This window comes from Rattus norvegicus, chromosome 8, assembly GCF_036323735.1.
Source record: "Rattus norvegicus strain BN/NHsdMcwi chromosome 8, GRCr8, whole genome shotgun sequence".
Classification (NCBI taxonomy): domain Eukaryota; kingdom Metazoa; phylum Chordata; class Mammalia; order Rodentia; family Muridae; genus Rattus; species Rattus norvegicus.
The window spans coordinates 59,850,690-59,872,335 of record NC_086026.1 but is presented as its reverse complement, the minus strand read 5'-3'; the positions used below and the strand labels follow the sequence as shown (position 1 = coordinate 59,872,335).

The 21,646-nt window shown below is 42.8% G+C and overlaps 3 protein-coding genes across 15 annotated transcripts; 1 reads left to right on the top strand and 2 right to left on the bottom strand.

The window, feature by feature from the left end:
- Positions 1-870: 870 nt before the first annotated feature.
- Positions 871-9,065, bottom strand: Pih1d2 (PIH1 domain containing 2). 10 transcript variants are annotated; one of them, XM_063265447.1, is made up of 7 exons: positions 8,831-8,967; positions 8,120-8,213; positions 7,456-7,909; positions 6,406-6,529; positions 4,925-5,170; positions 4,079-4,344; positions 871-1,008 (listed from the first exon to the last, which is right to left on the bottom strand). In XM_063265447.1, the coding sequence occupies exons 5-7, from the start codon at positions 5,079-5,081 to the stop codon at positions 874-876; spliced, it is 558 nt and encodes a 185-aa protein (XP_063121517.1). In that variant the 5' UTR covers positions 5,082-5,170; positions 6,406-6,529; positions 7,456-7,909; positions 8,120-8,213; positions 8,831-8,967; the 3' UTR covers positions 871-873. The 10 variants fall into 10 exon arrangements, with proteins under 10 accessions (XP_063121517.1, XP_006243090.1, XP_006243091.1 ...); XM_006243028.5 differs by having other exon boundaries at positions 7,706-7,909; positions 8,806-8,891; NM_001191793.1 differs by having other exon boundaries at positions 874-1,008; positions 7,706-7,909; positions 8,831-9,065.
- Positions 9,041-20,299, top strand: Nkapd1 (NKAP domain containing 1). Of its 4 annotated transcripts, none has more exons than XM_006243024.4 (6): positions 9,041-9,173; positions 10,807-10,883; positions 13,351-13,451; positions 14,830-14,979; positions 15,904-15,957; positions 17,706-20,299. In XM_006243024.4, the coding sequence occupies exons 2-6, from the start codon at positions 10,815-10,817 to the stop codon at positions 18,208-18,210; spliced, it is 879 nt and encodes a 292-aa protein (XP_006243086.1). In that variant the 5' UTR covers positions 9,041-9,173; positions 10,807-10,814; the 3' UTR covers positions 18,211-20,299.
- Positions 20,219-21,599, bottom strand: Timm8b (translocase of inner mitochondrial membrane 8 homolog B). The gene is made up of 2 exons (NM_022541.2): positions 21,503-21,599; positions 20,219-20,608 (listed from the first exon to the last, which is right to left on the bottom strand). Exons 1-2 carry the CDS (start codon positions 21,584-21,586, stop codon positions 20,441-20,443), a joined length of 252 nt encoding a protein of 83 aa, NP_071986.1. The 5' UTR covers positions 21,587-21,599; the 3' UTR covers positions 20,219-20,440.
- Between the last annotated feature and the right edge of the window lie 47 nt (positions 21,600-21,646).

The following is a 21,646-nucleotide window of genomic DNA, read 5'->3' as shown; positions in this document are numbered from 1 at the left end:
AGTACTCCATGGCTTCTGCATCAGTTCCTGCCTCCAGGTTCCTGCCCTGCATGAGTTTCTGCCCTGACTTACTTTGATGGTGTGGTGGAACTGTAAGCTGAAATAAACCCTTTCTCCTTAGGTTGCTTCTGGTCTTTTTGTTTTAGCACAGGGATAGAAACCCTTAAGACACTTGCAAACAATTGAAATTTTCCCAAATGACTTTTTGACTTACTTGAGATAGTTATAAACATCTTTAAAAATGGAATCTTGTGCTTATAGTGTCTTAAAAATTTCTGGTTGATGCAAAATTATGGACCTCTTTCAAGATTTTTATTTTCTATTTTAAGTTGTATGTATATGTTTGTGTATATGGAGGGGGTATGCAAATAAGTGCTGGTACCACAAGAGCACCTCAGATCCCTGCAGCTGGACTTACAGGGAGCTGAGATCCAAACCCAGGCCCTCTCCTCTACAAGAGCAGTCTGCACTTTTAACCATCTCTCTACGCCACAAAGTTTGAGAAAACTGGAAAGTGGACAGACACATCACGGCAATCTTACAACTTGGAGATTGTAGACGGAAAGATCAGGACTCAAGATCAGTCCCACCCAAGTAGCAAGTTTAGGTCATCTGACCTAGGGCTACCTGGGACCCTTTATCAGAGATAAAAATATATATATTTCTGGGTGTGGTGGTATAATCATTTAAACCCACGAGGCAGAGGCAGGCTTATTTCTATAAGTTTGATGCTAGCCTGATCTAAACAGCAAGTTCCAGGCTATATAGTGAGATCCTTAAACAATAACAAACAGAAAACCACTACCCCTGCTCACAATGTATGTCCTGTAACTCATAAAAGCTGTAACAATGAAAACACCAAATAAACTGTTTTTATGCCAGGGGCATTGTAATGATTAATATGGATTTATTTTTTATGAATTTTGCTGTAGTCATTTCTGTATTAATCGATTCTGGAAGATTCAGGCATAATCGGTACATCTCAGAGACCTCAATCAATAAATCAACCTAAAAATAAAAAATAGATTTAAAATCACGATACCAGACCATCGTAACCCGCTAGTAGATCAGTGCAGTCACTTGTATGGAAACCTCGTCGGTGCCACGAGACTTGGAATTGTGGACTCTTGAGATTTTGCTCACTAACACAACATTTTGTTAACGTTGTATGGTGGTGCACTCCAGGCTCTGTTACATAGAGAAACCCTGTCTGAGAGGTTGGGCCAGGGAGTTAATTGTAACAGTAGCAGAAGTAGAGTGTTGCATCTGAACACTGGCTGTCTTCCGGATTTACTGTCAGATGGCAAGGAAATGTACTGGAGCCTGGAAGAAAGGACCCATGTTTCATAGTAACGCCCTCAATGAACCTCGCTCGCCTGAGAATTTCAAATGCACATAATCAGCTATCTTATGCCTTTAGAAGAACTGGGGATATAAGGTCAATTCTTATTGGGAACATTTCATAAGGCATCACAGAGAGGGAGAATAGACACTAACCAGTTTATATGCAGCCTCCAAATGCTAAGACTTAACAGCTGAAAAATGGAGTCAATTCAGCAAGGATAAAATAAGAAATTGCTATTAGCTACAGTGGCTAAGACAAAGGTTAAGCAGCACTTGTTGAAAAGCCCGTGCGTGGACAGGCAGAGGGAGAGGTCAGCCAATCCTTACATTTGGTTAAGATGGCAGCAATTCAGTTTAATGACATGAAAGTGCCTTCATGAAAACGAGTCATTTTATGTATTAAACCTAAAAAATAAGTTTAAAGATAAAAGTTTGGAGCAGCTAGTCTGGGCAAAGAATTGTGGGTAGAGTAGTGACTACAATCATACAGGCACAATGGGCTAAAAGGAAAAGGAACTGCCTTCAAATTGTACAGCCCTCAACATTCCATCAGCAGGGAACCCACAGAAAATCCAGTGCCGACACAGTCTATGATATCCCTTTTGTATGTGTGGCCAACGTGGATGCTGAAACAGGAAAAACCTTCCCCACATGGAACTGAAATCGGCCTGACAATGGGTAGCTAAAGGGGCCCTCTACCGGGACCCAAAGAGCACTCCCACCCATCTTCATGTGGGCCATTCACAGGTTTTGGTTGCTACAATTTCAGGATTGCTGCTCCCCAGGAACTAGACCTTTGGATCATTTCTGAAGTGAGACTTTTTTTATAGTTGCTCTCTCCCTCTATGGTGGATGGGTTCACAGCAGATCACTTGTTTTGATATATCATCGGTCTGGTTTAAAAGGAGAACACAGCGGGCTGGAGAGGTAGTTCTGTGGTTAAGAGCACTGGTTGCTCTCTCAAAGTCCCAGCCAGCACCCACATGGCAGCTCGCAACTCTTTGTAACTCCAGTTCCAAGGGATCTAATGTACACACACACACACACACACACACACACACACACACACACACACACAGGTAAAACATAAAAATAAATTAAGGGGTTGGGGATTTAGCTCAGTGGTAGAGCGCTAAGGCCCTGGGTTTGGTCCCCAGCTCTGAAAAAAAAAAAAAAAGAAAAGAAAAAAGAAGAAAAAAAAAAGATATTTTTTTTAAAAAAAGGAGAACACAGACTGTGGTGATAAAGACCCTGTTCTTTGGAATCTGAGGCTAGGATTAGAGTTGTCCTTGAAGAATGAAGGAAATGTCTCAGTCTGAGGGTAGACTGTACCATGTCCCAATTATCTGCTCCTCTTCTGTAAGGTAAGAGAATTCTGTCTATACATCTATGCCATGTATGTATCACTTCCTGAGAGTCCCAGTCCTACTGATGTTTTGATGTACTTGGGCCAGTGGGATAAAATTAGAAGAGATATATGCTATATGTTCATAGGAGTTTTAGGTCTACTACGTGGAGCAGCAATTTCTGTTTCCCTTTACCGTAAGACTGGCATGTCAGGGGCTGGAGAGATGGCTCAGCGGTTAGGAGCACTGACTGCTCTTCCAGAGGTCCTGAGTTCAAATCCCAGCAACCACATGGTGGCTCACAGCCATCTGTAATGTGATCTGATGCCCACTTCTAGTGTGTCTGAAGACAGCTACAGTGTACTCACATAAATCTTTTTTTAAAAAAAAAAGAATGGCACATCTGAGGTTTCTGAATGTACAGAGCTAATGAGGCAGAGAAGGCCTACGTAATATGCAGCCTAAGCAAATTACTATAAGCCTTTGACTTTACTGCAGCATAATATAGGTACAAGTTTGCTGTATAATTGGCCCTCCACAGTACTGGTTCTAAATCTGTGGATGCAGCCTACCTTGTATTGGAACACAGTTAGGCGTACAGTGACTTCATCTCCACTAATCATGTAGCAGAGTATTTTCTTATTTTGTAATTGATACAGTCAAAACAGCTTGGTATAGGTTGGATGTCTTTGTTTGTTTGTGTCTTTGTTTGAAACAGGATCTTTCTCTCCATAGCCCTGGCTGTTCTGGAAATCACTAAATAGATCAGGCTGGCCTCAAGAGCACAGAGATCTGCCTGCCTCTGACTCCTAAATTCTGGATTAAAGATGTGCTCCACCATGCCTCAGTATAGTTGGATCTTAACTGTTCTCCAAATCTCCAAGTGGTTTTTCCCACCATAGAAATGCTATTTGGAGATGCTGGAACCTTTAGGGGGTGGAACTTAGTGCCAAGTCTTTGGATCATTGGGTATATTTCTGGAAAGTGGATTGTGGGATGATGGCCATTTCCGTACTGTCCCTAAGTGAAAAGTGGTTTTGCTTTGTCATGTATTTGTGTCACAATGTGCTTGACACTTCAACACAGGTGTGAAGATAGTTGTCTGAACAAGGTTGGAACCTCTGAAATCATGAGCCCTAACGAACCCTTCCTCTTTAAAGTTATCTTAAGTCCCTGTTCTGGTGAAGCGTAGTTGATGCACACTGAATTTACACAGCACTTACATGTTATTCAATGGTAGAAAAACCTCATGGACATGCAAGTGCAAGTGTTACTTGCAAACAATAAAAAAACTGGTCATCAGTGGATTTTTCTCATCTGCAGGAGTTCCTGAAAACAACCCCCTAGAGCTGCCTCCTCAGGAGTACTACAGTGTTTGTTTAACTTACCTCAGAAACACTAAGCTCACAGAGAGAGACTGCCTTAATCCCAGGTAACTCGACTTTCAGCTCAATTTTCAGCGGCTTCTCGTTCTGATCCTTTACAACCTTTAATTCGTAGGCAGGTGTCTTAGCCTCCACCTGGACTTCTGAACTAGCAATCTCTTCTATAAGACATCTCCCTTTGGCCGACACTTGTTTCTTTGTCAATAGCACCTCAGGAAGGTGACTGGGTTCACTCACAGTACTGCTTCTGATCCTTTCAAGAGTGTTGTCTTTGAGGAGAAAAGGGGGAGGGGAAGGAGATGCAAATATCAGGCTGTGAGCTTTAGGATATGTAATGTTCACACAGACAGTTGATGAGGCCGCAGTTACATTATTTGGAAAGGTTAGCTCTAAAGCTGGCCACGCTGCTCAGTGATAACCTGCCTGGATCTGAAGTTTGGGGCTGGATTTGATTCTGGTTCAACTAAACACAGAGAGATACCCAGAACCTCAAGCCAAAGAGTTTGCTTGGGAATCCTGCAAGGTTTTGACATCTTTCTGGATAATGTATATTCTTCCAAGCTTCTCATTCTATTTTTTAGATTTATTTTTTATAATGTAAGTACACTGTAGCTGTCTTCAGACACACCAGAAGAGGGCCTCAGATCTCATTACAGATGGTTGTGAGCCACCATGTGGTTGCTGGGATTTGAACCCAGGACCTCTGGAAGAGCAGTCAGTGCTCTTAACCACTGGGCCATCTCTCCAGTCCAGCTTCTCATTATTTTTAGAGACGTGTGGCTTGAAAACTATGCGCATGCTACAAACCCAGAATCTGTAATCATTTTTAGCTTACATCCATCAACTTACCTTTTCTCATCATCTCTTTGAAGTTTGGGAAGTGAGTTTTAATGCCCATCAGCCTTTCTTTCATTCTCTGAATGCTTCCTTTCACTCTAAAATGAGTAACATGGTATGAATGTGCAAGTGTGAGCTGGAGTCGCTCCTCGATGCACCGCATGGCCATCCTAATTAGCTGATCTTTGATTCCTTGGTCTTTTTCTGCCGCTTGCAGAACACCAGGATTGTAGGCAACATCAATGATGGTACAAGCATCTGTGTGTAATTCAGAGACAACTTGATTCTATAAGGATTTTGTCCGGCAGTCTTCTAACCCACGTTAGCAACATTGCAAAGCACAGGTTCCATCCCTGTGTTCTTAGAGCAATCACAGAAGCACTATGGTAAGCCAGCACTGGCTCGTCAGAAAGGAAGCCGACACAAAGGTTATTAGGAGAAAGGGCTTTGAAGTAAGACAAAGCCTTAGACAACAACAATGCAATATATGGAGATCTAAACATGATGGGACCTTAAAGGGAACTATGGCTTCCCTTTATATCCTGGAGAGGAGCTTCACAGGTTGAGAATGAGAGGTAATGTGGAGAGAAAGCTAGCTGCAGGAGATTGGAGATGGGAGATATGCAGGGAGGACAGGGTCCTGCAGAGGGCAGCATCAGAGCATTTGCATGACCAAAATCTTCCTGAAGAACAACCCGACGAACAACACAAAAAGCTGACTTTTTAACAACCTTTTAGGAGTGATAGTAATTTCCATGTCACATAACTTACTTCCGTATAGTGCACATTAGGTCATGGAAGAGACAGGTGACCATGAATTAAAGACTGTGAGGTCACAGCACAGGTTGAGTTTAACTCTGTCTCAGCAGGGAGGCCTGGTCTGATTCAAGCTGTATGATCTGGCCTAAAGATGCAGGTGTCTGTTCTAACATATACACAAAATTCCAAGTCTATGCTGCCATTTCTATTTGAGTCAAAAGCAGATCAGACTATTAGAAATCATATTAAACGTGCATAAAGCACACCCATTTGTTGGTAATTATTAATATTATTTCATAAATCATTACACTAACATTTAAAATAATATTATTGACTATTTCAATTATTTATTAACAATTAATAGTCACCAAATGAAATAATTTAATTAGAATATCCCTACCAAGTAAATTCTGGTCTTTGAATATGTTCAATAAAAAATTCACGGGGTTGGGGATTTAGCTCAGTGGTAGAGCGCTTGCCTAGGAAGCGCAAGGCCCTGGGTTCAATCCCCAGCTCCGAAAAAAAGAACCAAAAAAAAAAAAAAATTCACATATAGCTGTTCAATGGTGCCACAACACATTTAATTTCAGGACTCTGGAGGCAGAGGTAGGCAGATCTCTGAGTTCAAGGCCAGCCTATCTACTGAGTGAGTTCTAGTCAGAGCTACACAGAGAAACCCTGTCTGGAAAAAACAACAACAAAAACCCACACATGCTTTCTTTAATTCTTTATACCTGATGTCTCAGGGAAATCTTCTGGTCTGCCAACACTTATAGGTACAGGATGAGTGGCTGATTGTGGTGCGGGGATCCTTTCCCACTGACATAGGTTGATAAAAAGTACTTTTTCTTTTGGTTTCTAGAAAGTGAATAATTTTGATATTGCCAAATGAGATTTGATGACAATATCCTGAAAGCAAGTCATCGCTTTTTTTCAGGCCTTCCTACATGCAAAGGAAGTGCTCTGACGCTCAGCTAGATCTCCCACCAAGGGAGTTCTAGTCATCCACTCAGTGATTATATTAAAACTGTGCCTGACATCCTACAAAGCACAGTTGTTCCAAGCAAAGTATTTGAAGTTCTTTCTGTGTTTTGGTTCATTCATTCATTCATTCATTCATTCATTCACTTACTCATTTCCTCTATGCCAGGAATCAAATCCAACTTAGAGCCTCACACGCTAGGCAAGCATTCTACTGCTGAGACATTTTGTTTGTTTGTTACTTGATTTTCCCAAAGCTTCTGGCTCTTCATCCTAAGTCCAACTGCTGTTCTCTCTCAGAGGAGAGGAAGAGGAGATGAAGTAAACAACTGCTGTATGTGTTTTGGACCTCCTGTCACTGCTTCATTATTTAACTAATAATAGTAAGTTCTTTGTTTAAAAAAGTCCCCAGCTCCTGAGTCTTATTAAATCACAACCAGGAAGTCTTTAATCCCAGCACTCAGGATGCAGAGGCAGGAGGTTCTGGCCAGCCTGGTCTACATAGCACTGGACAGCCTATGTCTACATAAAGAGACAAACAAACATTCATTGCATCCAGGCCAGTTTGATGGGATTAAGAGCCCCTGGTTCCAGGCTGATGATCTGAATTCTCTCCTCACCTCATGGAAAGCCTACTCCCCAGAGTGGTCCTCTTTTCTTGCACATGCAATCTCTTTTTTTTTTTTTTTTCGGAGCTGGGGACCAAACCTAGGGCCTTGTGCTTCCTAGGCAGCACATGCAATCTCTTGACCCCCACCCCAACCCATAAAATGTAATACAAATATTTTCTTAAAAAACTTAACTCGTTATAGCACTGCTTTTCCACCTATCAGGGCAATAAAACTGCATTTGGGATTTCTAAAATACCAAGTATGAATTTCTCATTTTTACTCCTTCAATGAAATCTTCCATGTGGTTTCATTTTCTGCTCAGAGAGAGTTTTAATAAACTTCTCTCGTGTTAAAGTAGCGCTAGAAAAGGCTACTGTATCCTCTGGTTAAGCCGGAGTAGTTTTATTGAAGACCTCTCCTCCCTTGCAGTAGCTCCACATACTAGGATCTTTGTCTGTAGACAGAGTTGAGGTTCTGGGTCGGCACAGAGCTGTTTGCCATCTTTCAGCTCCTGCTGAATGAAGTTCCGGTAGCGCTCGGGATCATTTTCTGCCAAATCATCGAGCATGCTCCAGAACTGGGAGATGTGGGTGAGAAGACCCTTTGAGGAAGCCTTCATGATGGTGATGACTCAGGCCTTTGGAACCTGTTAGAGAGACAGGACTTGAGAAAGGCATGTAGGGTAGCTATGGCCTTATTTCCTCTTTCAGGGAAGAAGGAAGGTTTTTGCAGTTGTTCTGGGGGAGGCTCTTAACTGGTCTTGCTTCCTATGTCTAAAACAGTGTACACGTACTGCTTAATCTTGGCTTTTCTACAGTCTGTGAGCTGAGCCGCTTCCTAAATACCCACGTTGTACCTGTACTTCTGTCTGGTCCTCACAAATACAGAGGAAACAGAAAGGACTGTTGTTCCAATAGCTGGAATATTGGCTGACTTGGTGCCTTCCAGACCTGAAAGTGTAGGAGAGAGGGGTTGGGGGGGGGGGGGGACGGGACAGAGAGACGGGAAGGGGGAGAAATACATAGTGGCAGTACAGTAGTTAAAACTAGGCGCATTGCAGTCAATATGCTTAAGTTCTTCCTAACTACAGACAGCTGTATTGCCTTGAGCAAGTAGTGTATATATACACCTATTCTCTCTCTCTCTCTCTCTCTCTCTCTCTCTCTCTCTCTCTCTCTCTCTCTCTCTCTCTCTCTCTCCCTCCCCTCTCTCCCCTCTCTCCCCTCTCTCCCCTCTCTCCCCTCTCTCTCTCTCTCATTTTTTCGGAGCTGGGACCGAACCCAGGGCCTTGCGTTTGCTAGGCAAGCGCTCTACCGCTGAGCTAAATCCCCAACCCCACACCTATTCTCAAAACAAAGATGAGGATTAAGAACACTAATACTTAAGCTGGAACACCTGATAAATACTACCTCAAAGTAATAGTCAAAGATCCCGCCATTACCCTCCTCCCGTAAGAGAGAAATGTCGCCCAAAATTTAAAAAGAGATTTAGAGTCTTCAAATTATATAGTAAAGTCAGATTAAATAAACAACGAATACACACTTAATCCAAACGTGGGGGAACGCACCTCTTCTCTCAGTTTGGAGACAAACTGTGACTCTAGTTACCATGGTAACCAGGCCCGGTACACCGTCTAACTGAGTCCGGGGAGTGCAAATTAGAGTGGTGTCTCTATATCCAGTTCCGGTTCTTTTCTCCAGTGCCGGACTGGCTCCTCAGCGGGCTCGTCCCGCTTCTCTCTCAGGAGAGCGCCGGCTTCCTTCCTGCACCTGACAGCTTCCACGGCGACCGGCGAGCCCGCTCTGTGGGAGTCTCCTGTGGAGGGAAGCGTTTCTCCGGAGCACGACTTCCGGCCCGGAAGGAAGCCGCCGCCTTTTCTCCCACCCCGCCACGCGAGGCTGCGGCGCACGGTATGGGTGTGTTTGTGTGTGTTTGTGTGGGGAGGGCGTTTCGAGGGAAGGCTGCGGAGAGCGCCGAGGCTGTGGCGGGGCAGGGAGCCCGCTGACAGACATGGGGGTGTTTTCCCCGACTTCCCCTTGGAAACCTCAAGCTCCCCCTGAGGCACGCTAGACACTTCCCGGGGCCCAACGGAAGGCCGTGCCCATGCCCCGTGTCCCCATTCTGTCCCGGGAGTGAAACCGAACCGCCGGGCGCCGTCCCAGCCCAGCGAGAGCGGGGAATGCCCCGGTCCGCCCGCAGGCCGCGTTCCGCGCCTGCGCCCGCTCTGGCCTGGGTCCCGGAGAGAGAGCCGCCTGGCGGGCTCGGCTGGGGGAAGGCAGCCGTAGCCTGGGCCTCGGGTGAGGGCACTGTAACCGGTGGGAAGGCTGCGTTTTCACGAAGGACTCGGGTGAAGCTGCAGAGCTGCCTTTCAGCCCTGACTCCTTGGCTTCCTGGGTCGGAGGAGATCTTGTAATGGAGTGGTTCTTCGTCTCACACTAACAAGATGCCTGATTTCCTCAGGATCGAGGGGTGAGTGAGCATCGGGACGGTGGCACCAAGCCCCTGCTAGCTACACATGTGACTATCATTGTCTTCTGGGTTTTGAAAAGTTCTGTACAATGTAGGAAACAAAATGCCCTGAGTAGACATATTTAGGTCATTTAAACTTTTTTTTACAATTCAGGTTTTTTTTAAACTGTTGTCATACGTGGTGTTTGATACGTTCAAATCTACGTGTTTATAGCGTTGCAAGCGAATTTTGGGCAATTCGAGATTTGATTTCTAGCCTGTATACTGACATATCCTTAGCCTGGGTCCATGCGGCCTGGGGGCAGGTTACAGCTTTAAGGAACTTGATTTTGAAAAGAGAAGTGGGGGTAGAGTCCAAACTGGGGATCCTCATAGGTTAAAACAGCAGCCAACTTGGAGAATAAAATTGCATCTGTATTGATCACATACAGACCTTTCCCTCTTTTGTCGTTTCTAATCTCTGTCATGACATTTACATAACATTTGTATAGTTTTAAGTATCATAATTAATCTAAATACCCCCACTCCTCCTAAATGTGGAGGAGCATGTCTGTTGGCAGCCGTAAGAGGAAGAGGAGTTAAGGGCTAGCTGAGGCCACTTAAGACCCTGTCTTGAGAAAACAGTCCAAATTTAAAATACACAGGAGCATAGTTTATATGCAAATACATTCTGGGGGAGAGATGAGCACCCTAGGATTGCTTTGTGTGTGTGCATGTATGTTACAGAGGGACTGGATCCAGGGGTGGCTCTTATGCTAGGCAAGTGCTCTACCAGCCCATACTTGGATTTCTGGAACCAATTCCCCATGGATCTTGACTACTTGACAGAGAATTGAGAGGTCTAAACAACACGGTGCTCATAGAAACAATCTTGAGCAGCTTTGTGTAATTTTAAAGACTTGCCTTACATCATTCCCTTTCATCCTTACTTATACCATAGTCGGGTATTATAATGGTGAAAGGAAATTTTTCCCTTAGATTTTCTAGTTCGGTGATTTTTTTTCTTTCTTCATTTCTTCGTTTCTTTGTAATTTAATAAAAATAAATTTATTGCATAATATTGGTTCATTTCAGATTCAAGAATGTCACGGGTTCCATTGGGGAAAGTCCTCCTGAGGAATGTCATCCGGCATACAGATGCTCACAATAAGGTAGGCAATACAATCTCGTTACCGTCAACATTTGTTGCAAGCTTACAGTTAACCATGGATTTTGTAGTGAGATAACAAAGATGCATAAGAAACAATTATAGCTTGAAAAGTATCATTGCTATATCATGAAGATAGTTACAACATGATGTGTGGTAGAAAGCAGACGATGGGTGAGTGGTGCCTGATGCTGCGGAGCTTAGGAGACAGACTAGGAGACTGTCTGATACTGTAATGAGATACTGTGATGAGAGTGACTTCCAGCAGACCACCCTCTGTGACTGGGGAGGAGATAATGACGGGACAACAATGACAAAGGACAAGCATGAGAGACACACTTTGGTTTTCAGTATATTTATGAACAGGAGCTTGATGTTGAAAACTCAGACTTGGAGTTTGGGAACTTAGAACTCACCTAATAGTGCACCTGTAATGAAAAGATTAAGACCCCCTTGTCCCGTTTTCGTCAACACACTGTACTCCTGATTTGATCGTTCCTATTGCTGCCAGCATCATAGTACTTAGGTGTTAGGTACTGGGGATTGAACCTGTGAATCACTGGGAACCACTAAGCTTGTTGTTTAGCTGGTCTTGATCTCACGTATATTCTGGGCAGGCCTTGAACTTACCACTTCCACAGTGACTATAATTATAGACCTGTGCCCCGCTGTTCCTGAGTAGCAGGTGGCTGGAAGTGTAACGGTCACTCTTGCTGCTTACACAGTTATGTTAATTCTACTTCCAGTTGCATAGGGACCTGTGACAGCTAAACACAAGGTAGTCCTAGCATAGGAAGAGGACTCAGAAATAAAAGCTTTTGCTTCTGGCAGTTGTCATCTACTTTCAGTCTAAATTCGAGTAGCTATGTCGCATTGTTTCTGTTTGTGACAAGAATTTTAATGTGAGCCATGTATGATGTACATGGCTGTAATCTCAGCACTGAGGAAACAGGAAGTTCGCTCAAGTACATGGCTAGCTTGTGTGTGGCAAGAATGCAGAAAACAAACAAAAAGGGACTGGAGAGGTGGCTGCTTTCCACAGGGGCTGGGGTTTGATTCACAGCTCCTCAATGGAGCTCACAACCATCTGTAACTCTAGTTCCAGGGAATCGTTCACTCTCTTTTGGCCTCTGTAGCACTACATGCACATGGTACACAGCCAAGACATCCAGTCACATAAAATAAAATAAAAGTTAAAAACGAAACAAAATGGGTGGGAAGATGGCACAGGTAAAAGCATTTGCTGTGGCAAGCCTGGTAACCCAGGTGAGAGTCCAGATGCAGTGGTGCAAGTATATAACCCCAGTGCCCCAGCACGGTGGGGAAACACGGAGGGACTGGCCTGAAGCTCACGGGCCAGCCCGTCTGGAGCGTGCAGTGCAGCAGCAGAGATCAAGAACTGGAAAGTTATCTCTGACTCCCCTATTCCTGTGTGTGCCATGGCATGAGTATTCTCCATTTCCTCCCTTTCTTCCCTCTCTTGTTTGTTCTCACTGCCATACACACACAAAATAAGTAAATAAAATGTATCTATCATCATCTACTTATCTGCCTTTTCTTAATGTAAAAAGAGATTATGCCTAGGGAATTTCCAGATTTGTTCCTACTGTGCTATGGTATAGGCCTATAATCTCACCATCAGGATGGTGAGGCCAGGCTGGAAGACACAAGTTGAATTCCTGCCTAAGTAATTCAGAGTTTTGTCTAAAAACAACATCACCACAAAATAAAAATACCACCACCACCAAAAAAAAAAAAAAAAAAAAACCAATAAAAAACAAAACAAAACCAAAAGTCAGGAGTTGGGAAGGGATGCCAGGCCAGTGGTAGAGTACTGCACTGAGAAGAGAAACGAAACTAAGCAATTCTGTCTCAAGCCTGGAGGTGGAGACACACCTTTGATCCCAGAGCAGGAGGCAGAGGCAGTCAGATCTCTTGAGTTCCAGGCCAGCCGGGTCTACAGAAGGCGTTCCAGGCCAGGGGTACATAGAGAAACCCAGTCTTAAACCAAACCAAACCAAAGAAACAAACAACAACAAAACCCAAAGCAAAAAGAAAACTTGATTGTTTTAAGAATATTGGTAAGGTTTTGTGGCTTTTTTGTAAAATATTCTAATGGTGCCTGCTTTACTTCCCTGTAAAGATCACTTACTGTTTTGATTAAGATCATATTGTGTCTCAACCATAGAGGGTTTTTATTTTTTGGTTGCAGTAGGACTGTAAAACTGATGAGGTGATCAGTGTGTCTCTGCAGGGCTCAAAACCTGTTACTGCATAATTGTAGATTTACTGCATTGAACTGGATAGTCAGTTTTTAAACTCCATACAGAAACTAGAATTTACATTTCAGAGCATATCCTAGTCTATACCCTAATAGTTAGGGCACATTGTACTTTCAGTTAGTTTGTTTTCTGTAATGCAAAAAGCTGTTTTTAGGGATTGGGTTTTTGTTTCTTTTTAAAAATATCTAGATTCAGGAGGAATCCGACATGTGGAAAATCAGAGAACTAGAGAAGCAAATGGAGGATGCTTACCAGGGGACCAGAAGGAACACAGTACCCAGCAGCTCAAGGTGAAGTATAGCTCTTGTCTTTGTAGAATTACTGACTTTAGCTTTAAGACATTCTGGTGTGTTAAGGATAGATGCATTCAGTTCTGCAAATCAGTAAGCTTTCCTTGTGTCCTAAATTTAGGTCCAAGCATAATAATGCTGGCTGTGATAACATGACTAGACTATACTAATCCTCAATGGGAAATTAAACATTTTCCTCGCACTACTGAAATTTTAGGTTTTATGGAATCCAACCTTGTCTAATAACTTGTAACTTAAGATTTTCTACTGGAGTATGTTTCTTTCCCCCACACCCCCTTCCTTTCTTTCATCTTATAAAAATTGTATGATTTGCTGGGCATGGTGTGTCATACCTTTGTCCTAGCACTCAGGAGGCAGAGGCAGATAGATCGATCTCTGAGTTTGAGGCCAGCCTGATTTACATAGTGGTTTCCAGGTCAGCCAAGACTACAAAGAGAGACCCTGGCTCAAAAAACAAAAACAAAAACAGAATTAATTTGTTTTACTTACTGTGTTGGCAATGTTTTGTATGATGTGTGAGTGTATATGGATGTTCCAGTGCACACTTGGAAGTCAGAGCAAAACTTTCAGGGATTTGCTCTCTTAACAACTGTAGGTTCTGGGAATAGAACTCAAGTCACCAGACTTGCCAGGCACACACTTTTACCTCTAGCCATCCTGGAGTCTTATAGTTAATTCAGTCAGTCATACTGTTCCACCTTTAGTCTCTTACACCTTAAAAACATTATTTTATTCATGTATATGTGTCTGTCTGTCTGTGGGTCTGTGGGTCTGTGGGTGCTCAGCAGGGGCCAGAAGAAGACATTGGATGCCCTGAAGTTGTAAGCTGCCTGACTCCCATGGGTGCTAGGATTTGAAATAACATCTTCCAGACGAGCAATGAATGTCCTAACCATTTAGCCATAGCTCCAACTCTAGGCATCTTTTCAAAGCCACACTTATATCTTTGCCAGGTTCATGGGCTTTTATATCTCCTTGGTAATAATTTGAGTGTGAATAGAAAGGAATTTGTAGGCTTGACTGTTCTCTGGAAGGTGTAGGGTGTATTATGAGTAATTAGGAATATCTCTAGGGTTTCATATGCTTTTTAAGTATAAAAGATAGGTACATGAGCTAGGTCAGAATCCTGATTTCTAAAGCTAGAAATCTAAAGCTAGGAAAATATTAGAAGAAAAGAATTACAAGTGAGTGTGTTTGGTGTATGTGGACTTTGGTGTGTAGTACTAGGCTGAGTGTGATTGGTATCAATGTTATATGGTGCAAAGGTAGGGTCTCAGCATGTTCCATGAATTTTGTTCATGCTACTTCATAAAGTGACATCACAGATTGCTTATAAATTGTTTCTTTTCATTTATAGTCGGATGAGAAGTGATGGTTTTGATGAAGAAAGTCAGAGAGACTACTGGAGGTCAAAGAATGAAATTTCTGGGGCCCTGGAAGATGATTTTCTTAAGGCTAAATCCTGGAACAAGAAGTTATATGATTATGAATCCAATATACCAGACAGGTTTGTGATTACTTTCTTGTGACCCCCTAATGGTGTTTGGCTTGAGATACTTATTTGTTGAAATTAATTGTTCTAGGGTTGGAGAGATGGCTCAGTGGTTAAGAGCACTTGTTGCTCTTGTAGGGGACCTATTTTGGTTCCTAGCACATACAAGGCAACTTATAACTGCCCATGACTCCAGCTCAGGGACTTGACACCCTCTCCCACCTCTGTAGGCATCGGGCATGTATATGCAGGCAGGCAAGACGCTCATACACAAAAATAAGCAAAAATAAATCTTCAAAACTAATTGTCCCCATAAGAGTTTGTCAGTGGTTATTCATAGCAGTGCTTACAATGGCTAAGAGGTGACTATTGCCACTTGGATGAATGCATTAAACAGAATGTATGCTTTCCTTTTAGTGGAATAATACCTGGGGGTAGAAGGAACAAGTACTAATTATACATGCTTCACCTCGAGAACTTTACAAATGGTAAAAGAAGTCAGATACAAAGGCCACATGCTCTCTGTATAATGTAGTATGTCCAGAATGGGAAATCCATAGAGAGAGAAACACTCAGGCTTGTTTTTGGGCTACAGGTTCTGCACCTGGTATGCAAATCACTTTAGAGTATCCCAGAGTTGGTAATTTGTTATAAAGTAATTTGGGAGAAGAACTTCACTGCTAAAGAAAAGAGCATATAAATTCTTTAGTGTCTGGTAAAGAACAGTACCTCCTGTGTCTGATATGATAGTGGTATAGAAAGAGCAATTACTGAGGTATTGTGTGGTTTTACTGTGCCCCTTTGTTCTGTGTGTGTGTGTGTGTGTGTGTGTGTGTGTGTGTGTGTGTGTGTAGTATTCATGCAGTCAAAAATCTAGTTTTAATTCGCAAAAATGATACGCATTGCTTTATAAAATACATGTATTATGTCACCTTACAGATGGGGTCACAGTGGTTATAAAGAGTTGTATCCTGAAGAGTTTGAAACAGACAGGTAGGTAAATGCACTTACTGGAACAAATTCAAACACCTCAGGTGAATATAAAGTTGTGCCATTGGTAGCATCCTAATATCTACAAAGGGATGAGTTTGCCGTTGAAAACACTAACTAGAACCTGGAATGGTGGTGCCTGGCTGTAGTCCCAGCCACTCAGGAGCCTTGAGAGGCAGGATTGCTTGAGTCCAGGAGTTTGAGTCTAGCCTGGGACATAATGTTGTCTCTAAAACAAAGAAAATGAGTAACATTTAGTTGGAAGACGATCCTGATGTATCTTTCCAGACTGAAGTTTGTTCTGTAAGCATAAGGGTTTAAAAAAATAACTGCACCATATTCTGTAGTGAACATGTTCCAAGATGTTCCAAACCTTACATATTTTATAATCATTTTGTGGTCTGTCTACCTATCTTCCATATTCTGTTTTTTTAAAAAATTATTATACAGTACATGTTAAAACCTTCTTTGGTCTGTAAGGAAGTTTATAGCTATAAATATTAAAAATGGAAACTCCATCTCATGCTAGACTCCTGGTTTCAGCGGTCTCATTCAGCCAGCCAGTAATGGCAGACTCTGGCCCAGAGTTCTCAAATCGTCTCCACCAGACTCAATAAATTCCCAATTTCCATCCCATGCTACCTCTGACCCATGCTACTCTCTGTCTCAGGAGACCTCTCCGCCTCCATGGCTAGTCCCACATTGTTGCTGGCCACTCTCTGGCCCCAGCAGAGGTCGCCTTCTTGCAGCTCTCTGTTGCAAACTCTGCTCACATTCCCAACATCTGCCCCCTGTGGTTATTGTCATAATTCCCAGTTTCTCGGTAAAATCAAAACTCTAGAAGCTTGTAATTTATCAATCAGATTCATATCAGTAAATTCTCACTCCACAAAACATCCACACAGTAAATTCAGAGCCAATTAATATTGATATAAACTGCCCACCTAGATAAGAAAAATTGTCCTATAAAATTCCGTCCCTTATGAAATATTTATAGCTATCTGTAGCCATTTAAAGCCACACAGATCTGGGTCATTCTTCTCTGACTCCGTCTTGGTTCTACCTTCTCATCTCTCCCGCTTTACAAAAACTCGGTCCCCACTTTTCTTTTTCACTGCCCAATCACAGGCTTTGCCTTATCTTGTGCCTGCCCTCACCTGCATATAGGCATCAATCCACAGAAATAGTCTACTGTTTCTCTCAGCTATATCCAAATTGTCAGCATCATTCATGCATGTCTTTTGGGGCCATTGTTAAATAAAAAACAAGCTATGCCAAACAGTGATCTGATAACCCAGATGGCTGTGTATGACCTAAGGTGGTTGGAAGTAGATGGCACAGAGATGATTCAGGTCCTAGGTGAGGCACAGTGGAATAGTGAGGATTTTCATCCTCTTATTCAGAAATATATGCAATTAAAATCTTAGGAATTATTTCTGGAATTGACCCTGGTTGGCAGGATTCAGAGAAAATGAAGCTATGAATAAAGGAGCAGTAGTGTTTGGTATTTCATATATAACTTAGCCAGGCACATTGGGTGTTTGTTTTTTTGACAGGATTTCTTATAACTCAAGATGGCCTTGAGTTCCTGACCCTCCTGCCTCTACCTTCTAAATATTGGGATTTTATTGTATACCAGTATGCTTAGCTCAAGTTAGGGTGTTAAAGACAAGGAAACAAACCTTTGTAGTAATAGTAGATGAGCCCCATGGTAACTGTCAGAGCACTCATCTGTCCTTTCTTTGTATTAGTAGTGATCAGCAAGACATTACCAATGGGAGAAAAACATCTCCCCAAGTAAAATCATCTGCCCATGAATCCCGAAAACATAAGAAGTCAAAGAAATCCCATAAGAAGAAGCAGAAAAAACGGTCACACAAAAAACAGAAGAAAAACAAAAAGGAAGCTCCGGACATAACAGCAGATTCATCGAGTGAGCCCTCAGAGGAAACTCGAGCTTCTAGTGCCAGGAAAAGGAAGCAACCACACAAGAGCAAGAAAAAGTCCAGGAAAAAGTCTCCTAAGAAATCTTCACCTTTAGGGGGAGAAAGTGATACTTCTCAGACAGATGATTCTGCATCTAGCAGTTCTGAGGAAATGGAGGAAAGAGACACTAAGAAAACTAAAAGGAAAAAGAAAGAGAAGAATGTCCATGTTCCCATGCCTGACCCTGAGGTACCCGAGAGGACAAGCAAGCGCAGGAATTGGAAGGTGGCTACCGATGCAAAGTCTGCTGAGAGCTCAGAGGATGACTAAGTGGGAGAGCCACGGTCCTTCTTCCCACTGACTCTTAAAAAGGGGGGTGGGTTGCCGGTGACTCCTTTAGGAGTCTGAGGTCAGAGGTCAGAGTTGTCCTGCCAGATGCCCTTTTTCCTACCTTGGCTTGTTAGTCTCCATCCCCTTTTGTTAATCGGGAATCTGGTATTTTGTTAAGGTTTCTTGAAGAGATTATTTTTTTTTTCAATTAATCACTTAGGGTAGAAGACCTATACAGCAAATTAAAGAACCCAGAAAGCTGAACTCAGTAATGACCTGGGCACACCAATCAGAATGTTGGATTTGGGGGAATCAGGAGTCCAGGATGAAGGGAGGACTGCAGTAGTGCTAAATAGAATGGTTTGACAAGGAGACCTTGCTGTGTATACAGGAGGTAGACTGGCTTCAGCTTTGGTGCTTTGGTTCTTCTGCAGTTGGGCCCTATAGGCATCTAGTTTAGTGAGGAAATAATTATAAGAACAAACCCTTTCTCTTCGTGGTAATATCTACAGATGACTGCTAAGGAACATAGGGTTTTCAGCCTAATTTCCCTGCTGGTCAGGGAGGGTCTACAGCTACATTTAGCATAACTCGAACATAACAGTAACTGGATAGTAAATGTTTTTCTAGTTCCATTGCTGTATATTGCCTAAATGGGCTTGTGTTTGAAATTATTTGTTTAGTTGTCCTACCTATCACATGAAAAGAATTAGGAAGTAGTTATGTTGCCAATGATGCTGAAGAGATTCAGGGCAACAGCCATCTAAATGTCTTTTTCCTCCCCTTTTTGTCGAGTTGGGGATTGAACCGAAAGGCCTTGCATATACTAGGCAAGTGCTCTACCATTGAGCCATACCCCCCAGTCCTGTTGTTTACCCTTTTCATTTCTAATTCTATTAATGGATTTTAGATTTTCCCTGAAACCAGTTGAATCAATTCCAAAATGAAACACTTCTCAGGGACATACCCATTTCCCAGTCTTTGTGTTTTGAGTACCAAGAACATTATTTTCCCCTGCTATATACTGTGATCCTGATACTAAAAGAAACCAAAATACCACTGGAAAGTGGCTGGTAGAAGAGTTGACTTTTCATTAAGAGGAAAGATAAAGTGACATTGTCAGGGTTTTGAGGTTGTCACTTTGGTACTGAGTGAAATGCATTGCAACTCAAAAGATTATGGGTCATGGTTCTGCCACTAATGGATTGAGTTCTAGAGCAGGTTAACTAACCTCCCTGGCCTTACTTTTTGCATGTTTAATACAAAGATACTTCATGGTTAGCATGACAGACACCAGCAATAGAATATGACAATGCTGACATCCCATGAAGTGGCATTTTATAGTTCTAACTAAATTTGTGCTCTTTATGGAACATATTTCTAATAAAGTGCTTGTTCTTAAAACACATGGTTGGCCAGATGTGCCCTATCCCTTGATTATGAGCAGGTGCCGCCTTTTGGGATACTGAAACACTAATTACTTTAGTACTCAAATGCCAATGTCCCATTGTATATTCTTTTCCTTGGGTTTAGTGGAGGAGAGTCTAGTTACTACCTCATAACCTTCTAGAAGCAAGTGATATCTTTGTTGGAAGTAGTTTTGGGCATGCATTTTTAGTGCGGTTTTGTGCTACAAATGCACTGATTCTAAGCGCAGACTCAGGAAGATGGTCCTGCAGAATAAGGTACTTCCAAGTTTGAGTTTTGACCTTACCTTCCTTCCATACTGACAGACTTATCTTTTCCCCAAGGAAAGCACATTTTGCCTGATTTATTTTGACGCCCCTCCCCACCACGTTCAGTCCTTTCTTGGTTACATAAGCAATAAAATTGTTTCTGTTCTAATCCATGCCTTAGGCTAAGGCTTTGATGGTTCCTCTAATCCCCTAACAATGGTTTAAAGCCACTTTTGAAAACTATTTGCATTACCAGTCCTGGAACATTTCTTGTCAGTGTTCCTTAGAGATGATTATGTTGAATCCTAAATTGGGATTTAGAAGAAAAAGAATTGATCGGAGACTTCACATTTATTAACTGGTGTGATACAACTTGGAATTACTGAATTCCAATAAATAAAATTTCACTTGAACATTTGCTTTGTTACTTCTTAACACCAACAGACTTGGTAACTGCCTGACGCTAACCTGACATGTTGACAAGTCTTTCACCACTGGCCATTCAGTCTGCTTAGTAACAAGTCTTTTGGTCTTCCGTCATTCCAAGGTATGGCCTACTGCCCTCCTTTCTGTACGATCTGGGCAAAACGACCGGTGATGGCAAGAGTAGTGTCAATGAATCGATCCACACAGCTAGAGAGGCAGTTTTCAGTTCGGGAGTCTAGCCGACTTCCTGGCTTCTCCACACACTTATCCCAACATAGTTCCATGAAGTGATGCACCTAAGGGGTGAGAAAAACTTTTAATCATTAGCCTATGAGATATCTTAGTTCCTCATTCTGTGACTTGATGAAAACCACTTGTAATATATTGTAGGATCACTACCCTTTCTTTGTCACCAGTAATGGCCCCAGATCTGCATCCTTACAGACAGTAAATTCTCATTAGAGCTCATACTTTTGCCAGGCGATGCTGGGGCATGCCTTTAATCCCAGCACTTGGGAGTCAGGCAGGTGGGCCTGAGTTAAGGCCAGACTGGTCTACAGAGGGAGTTGCAAGACAGCCAGGCTACAGAGAAACTCTGTCTTGAAAAACCAAACCAAAGACTCATACTTTCACAATTCTCAAAGCAACTAGTAATATTATAAAATGGTAGGCAGTCAGTTCTTGATAGCTATCAGTATTCCCAAGGTTATCTTGATTAAACGGTTAAAATCCTAGTTTGAAATATGCCTGAAATACTCCAAACCCTGTCCCACACCAACTGAGTCTACACTGATTGCTGCAGAGCTCATCTTTCTCTAATAATGATCATCACTTCCAAATACATTATTATCACATGATCCAATGCAGAGGCAGCAGGCTACAACGAACCCAGAACCCATGTTGAGAACCGAGTCTTGCCTACAGGCACCTGTGCTCCAAGGTCAGAACCCAGAGATCCCGATTGCTATTTCGAACCAGCGACCGGCTAATATAACCGCATGCTTCTGTTGCCCAAATCTTTCTGCTGCTTTCCAACCCTTTGATCCCACACAGCGCTTGCCTCACGGGCGGTCGCTAGGGTGGGAGGCGCAGCCGGGATCGGGTGGGCCCGCTCTGCTGCAGTGTCCAGGGCTCTGTGAGTGCCCGGGATCTGCGTCTCACCCTCCTTTCCCTGTTCTTCATCCTCGTACCTGCGCAGTGAACTGTGCCTTCTGCTGTTCGGCGGCCACCAGGCGTTGTAACTCCGCTTCGTCCGCTTCACCAAGCTCGGCCATGGTCAGCGTCAATCTGTTCACTGGAGTACGCACGCGCGGTGGCAGAGCACCACCTCCTGC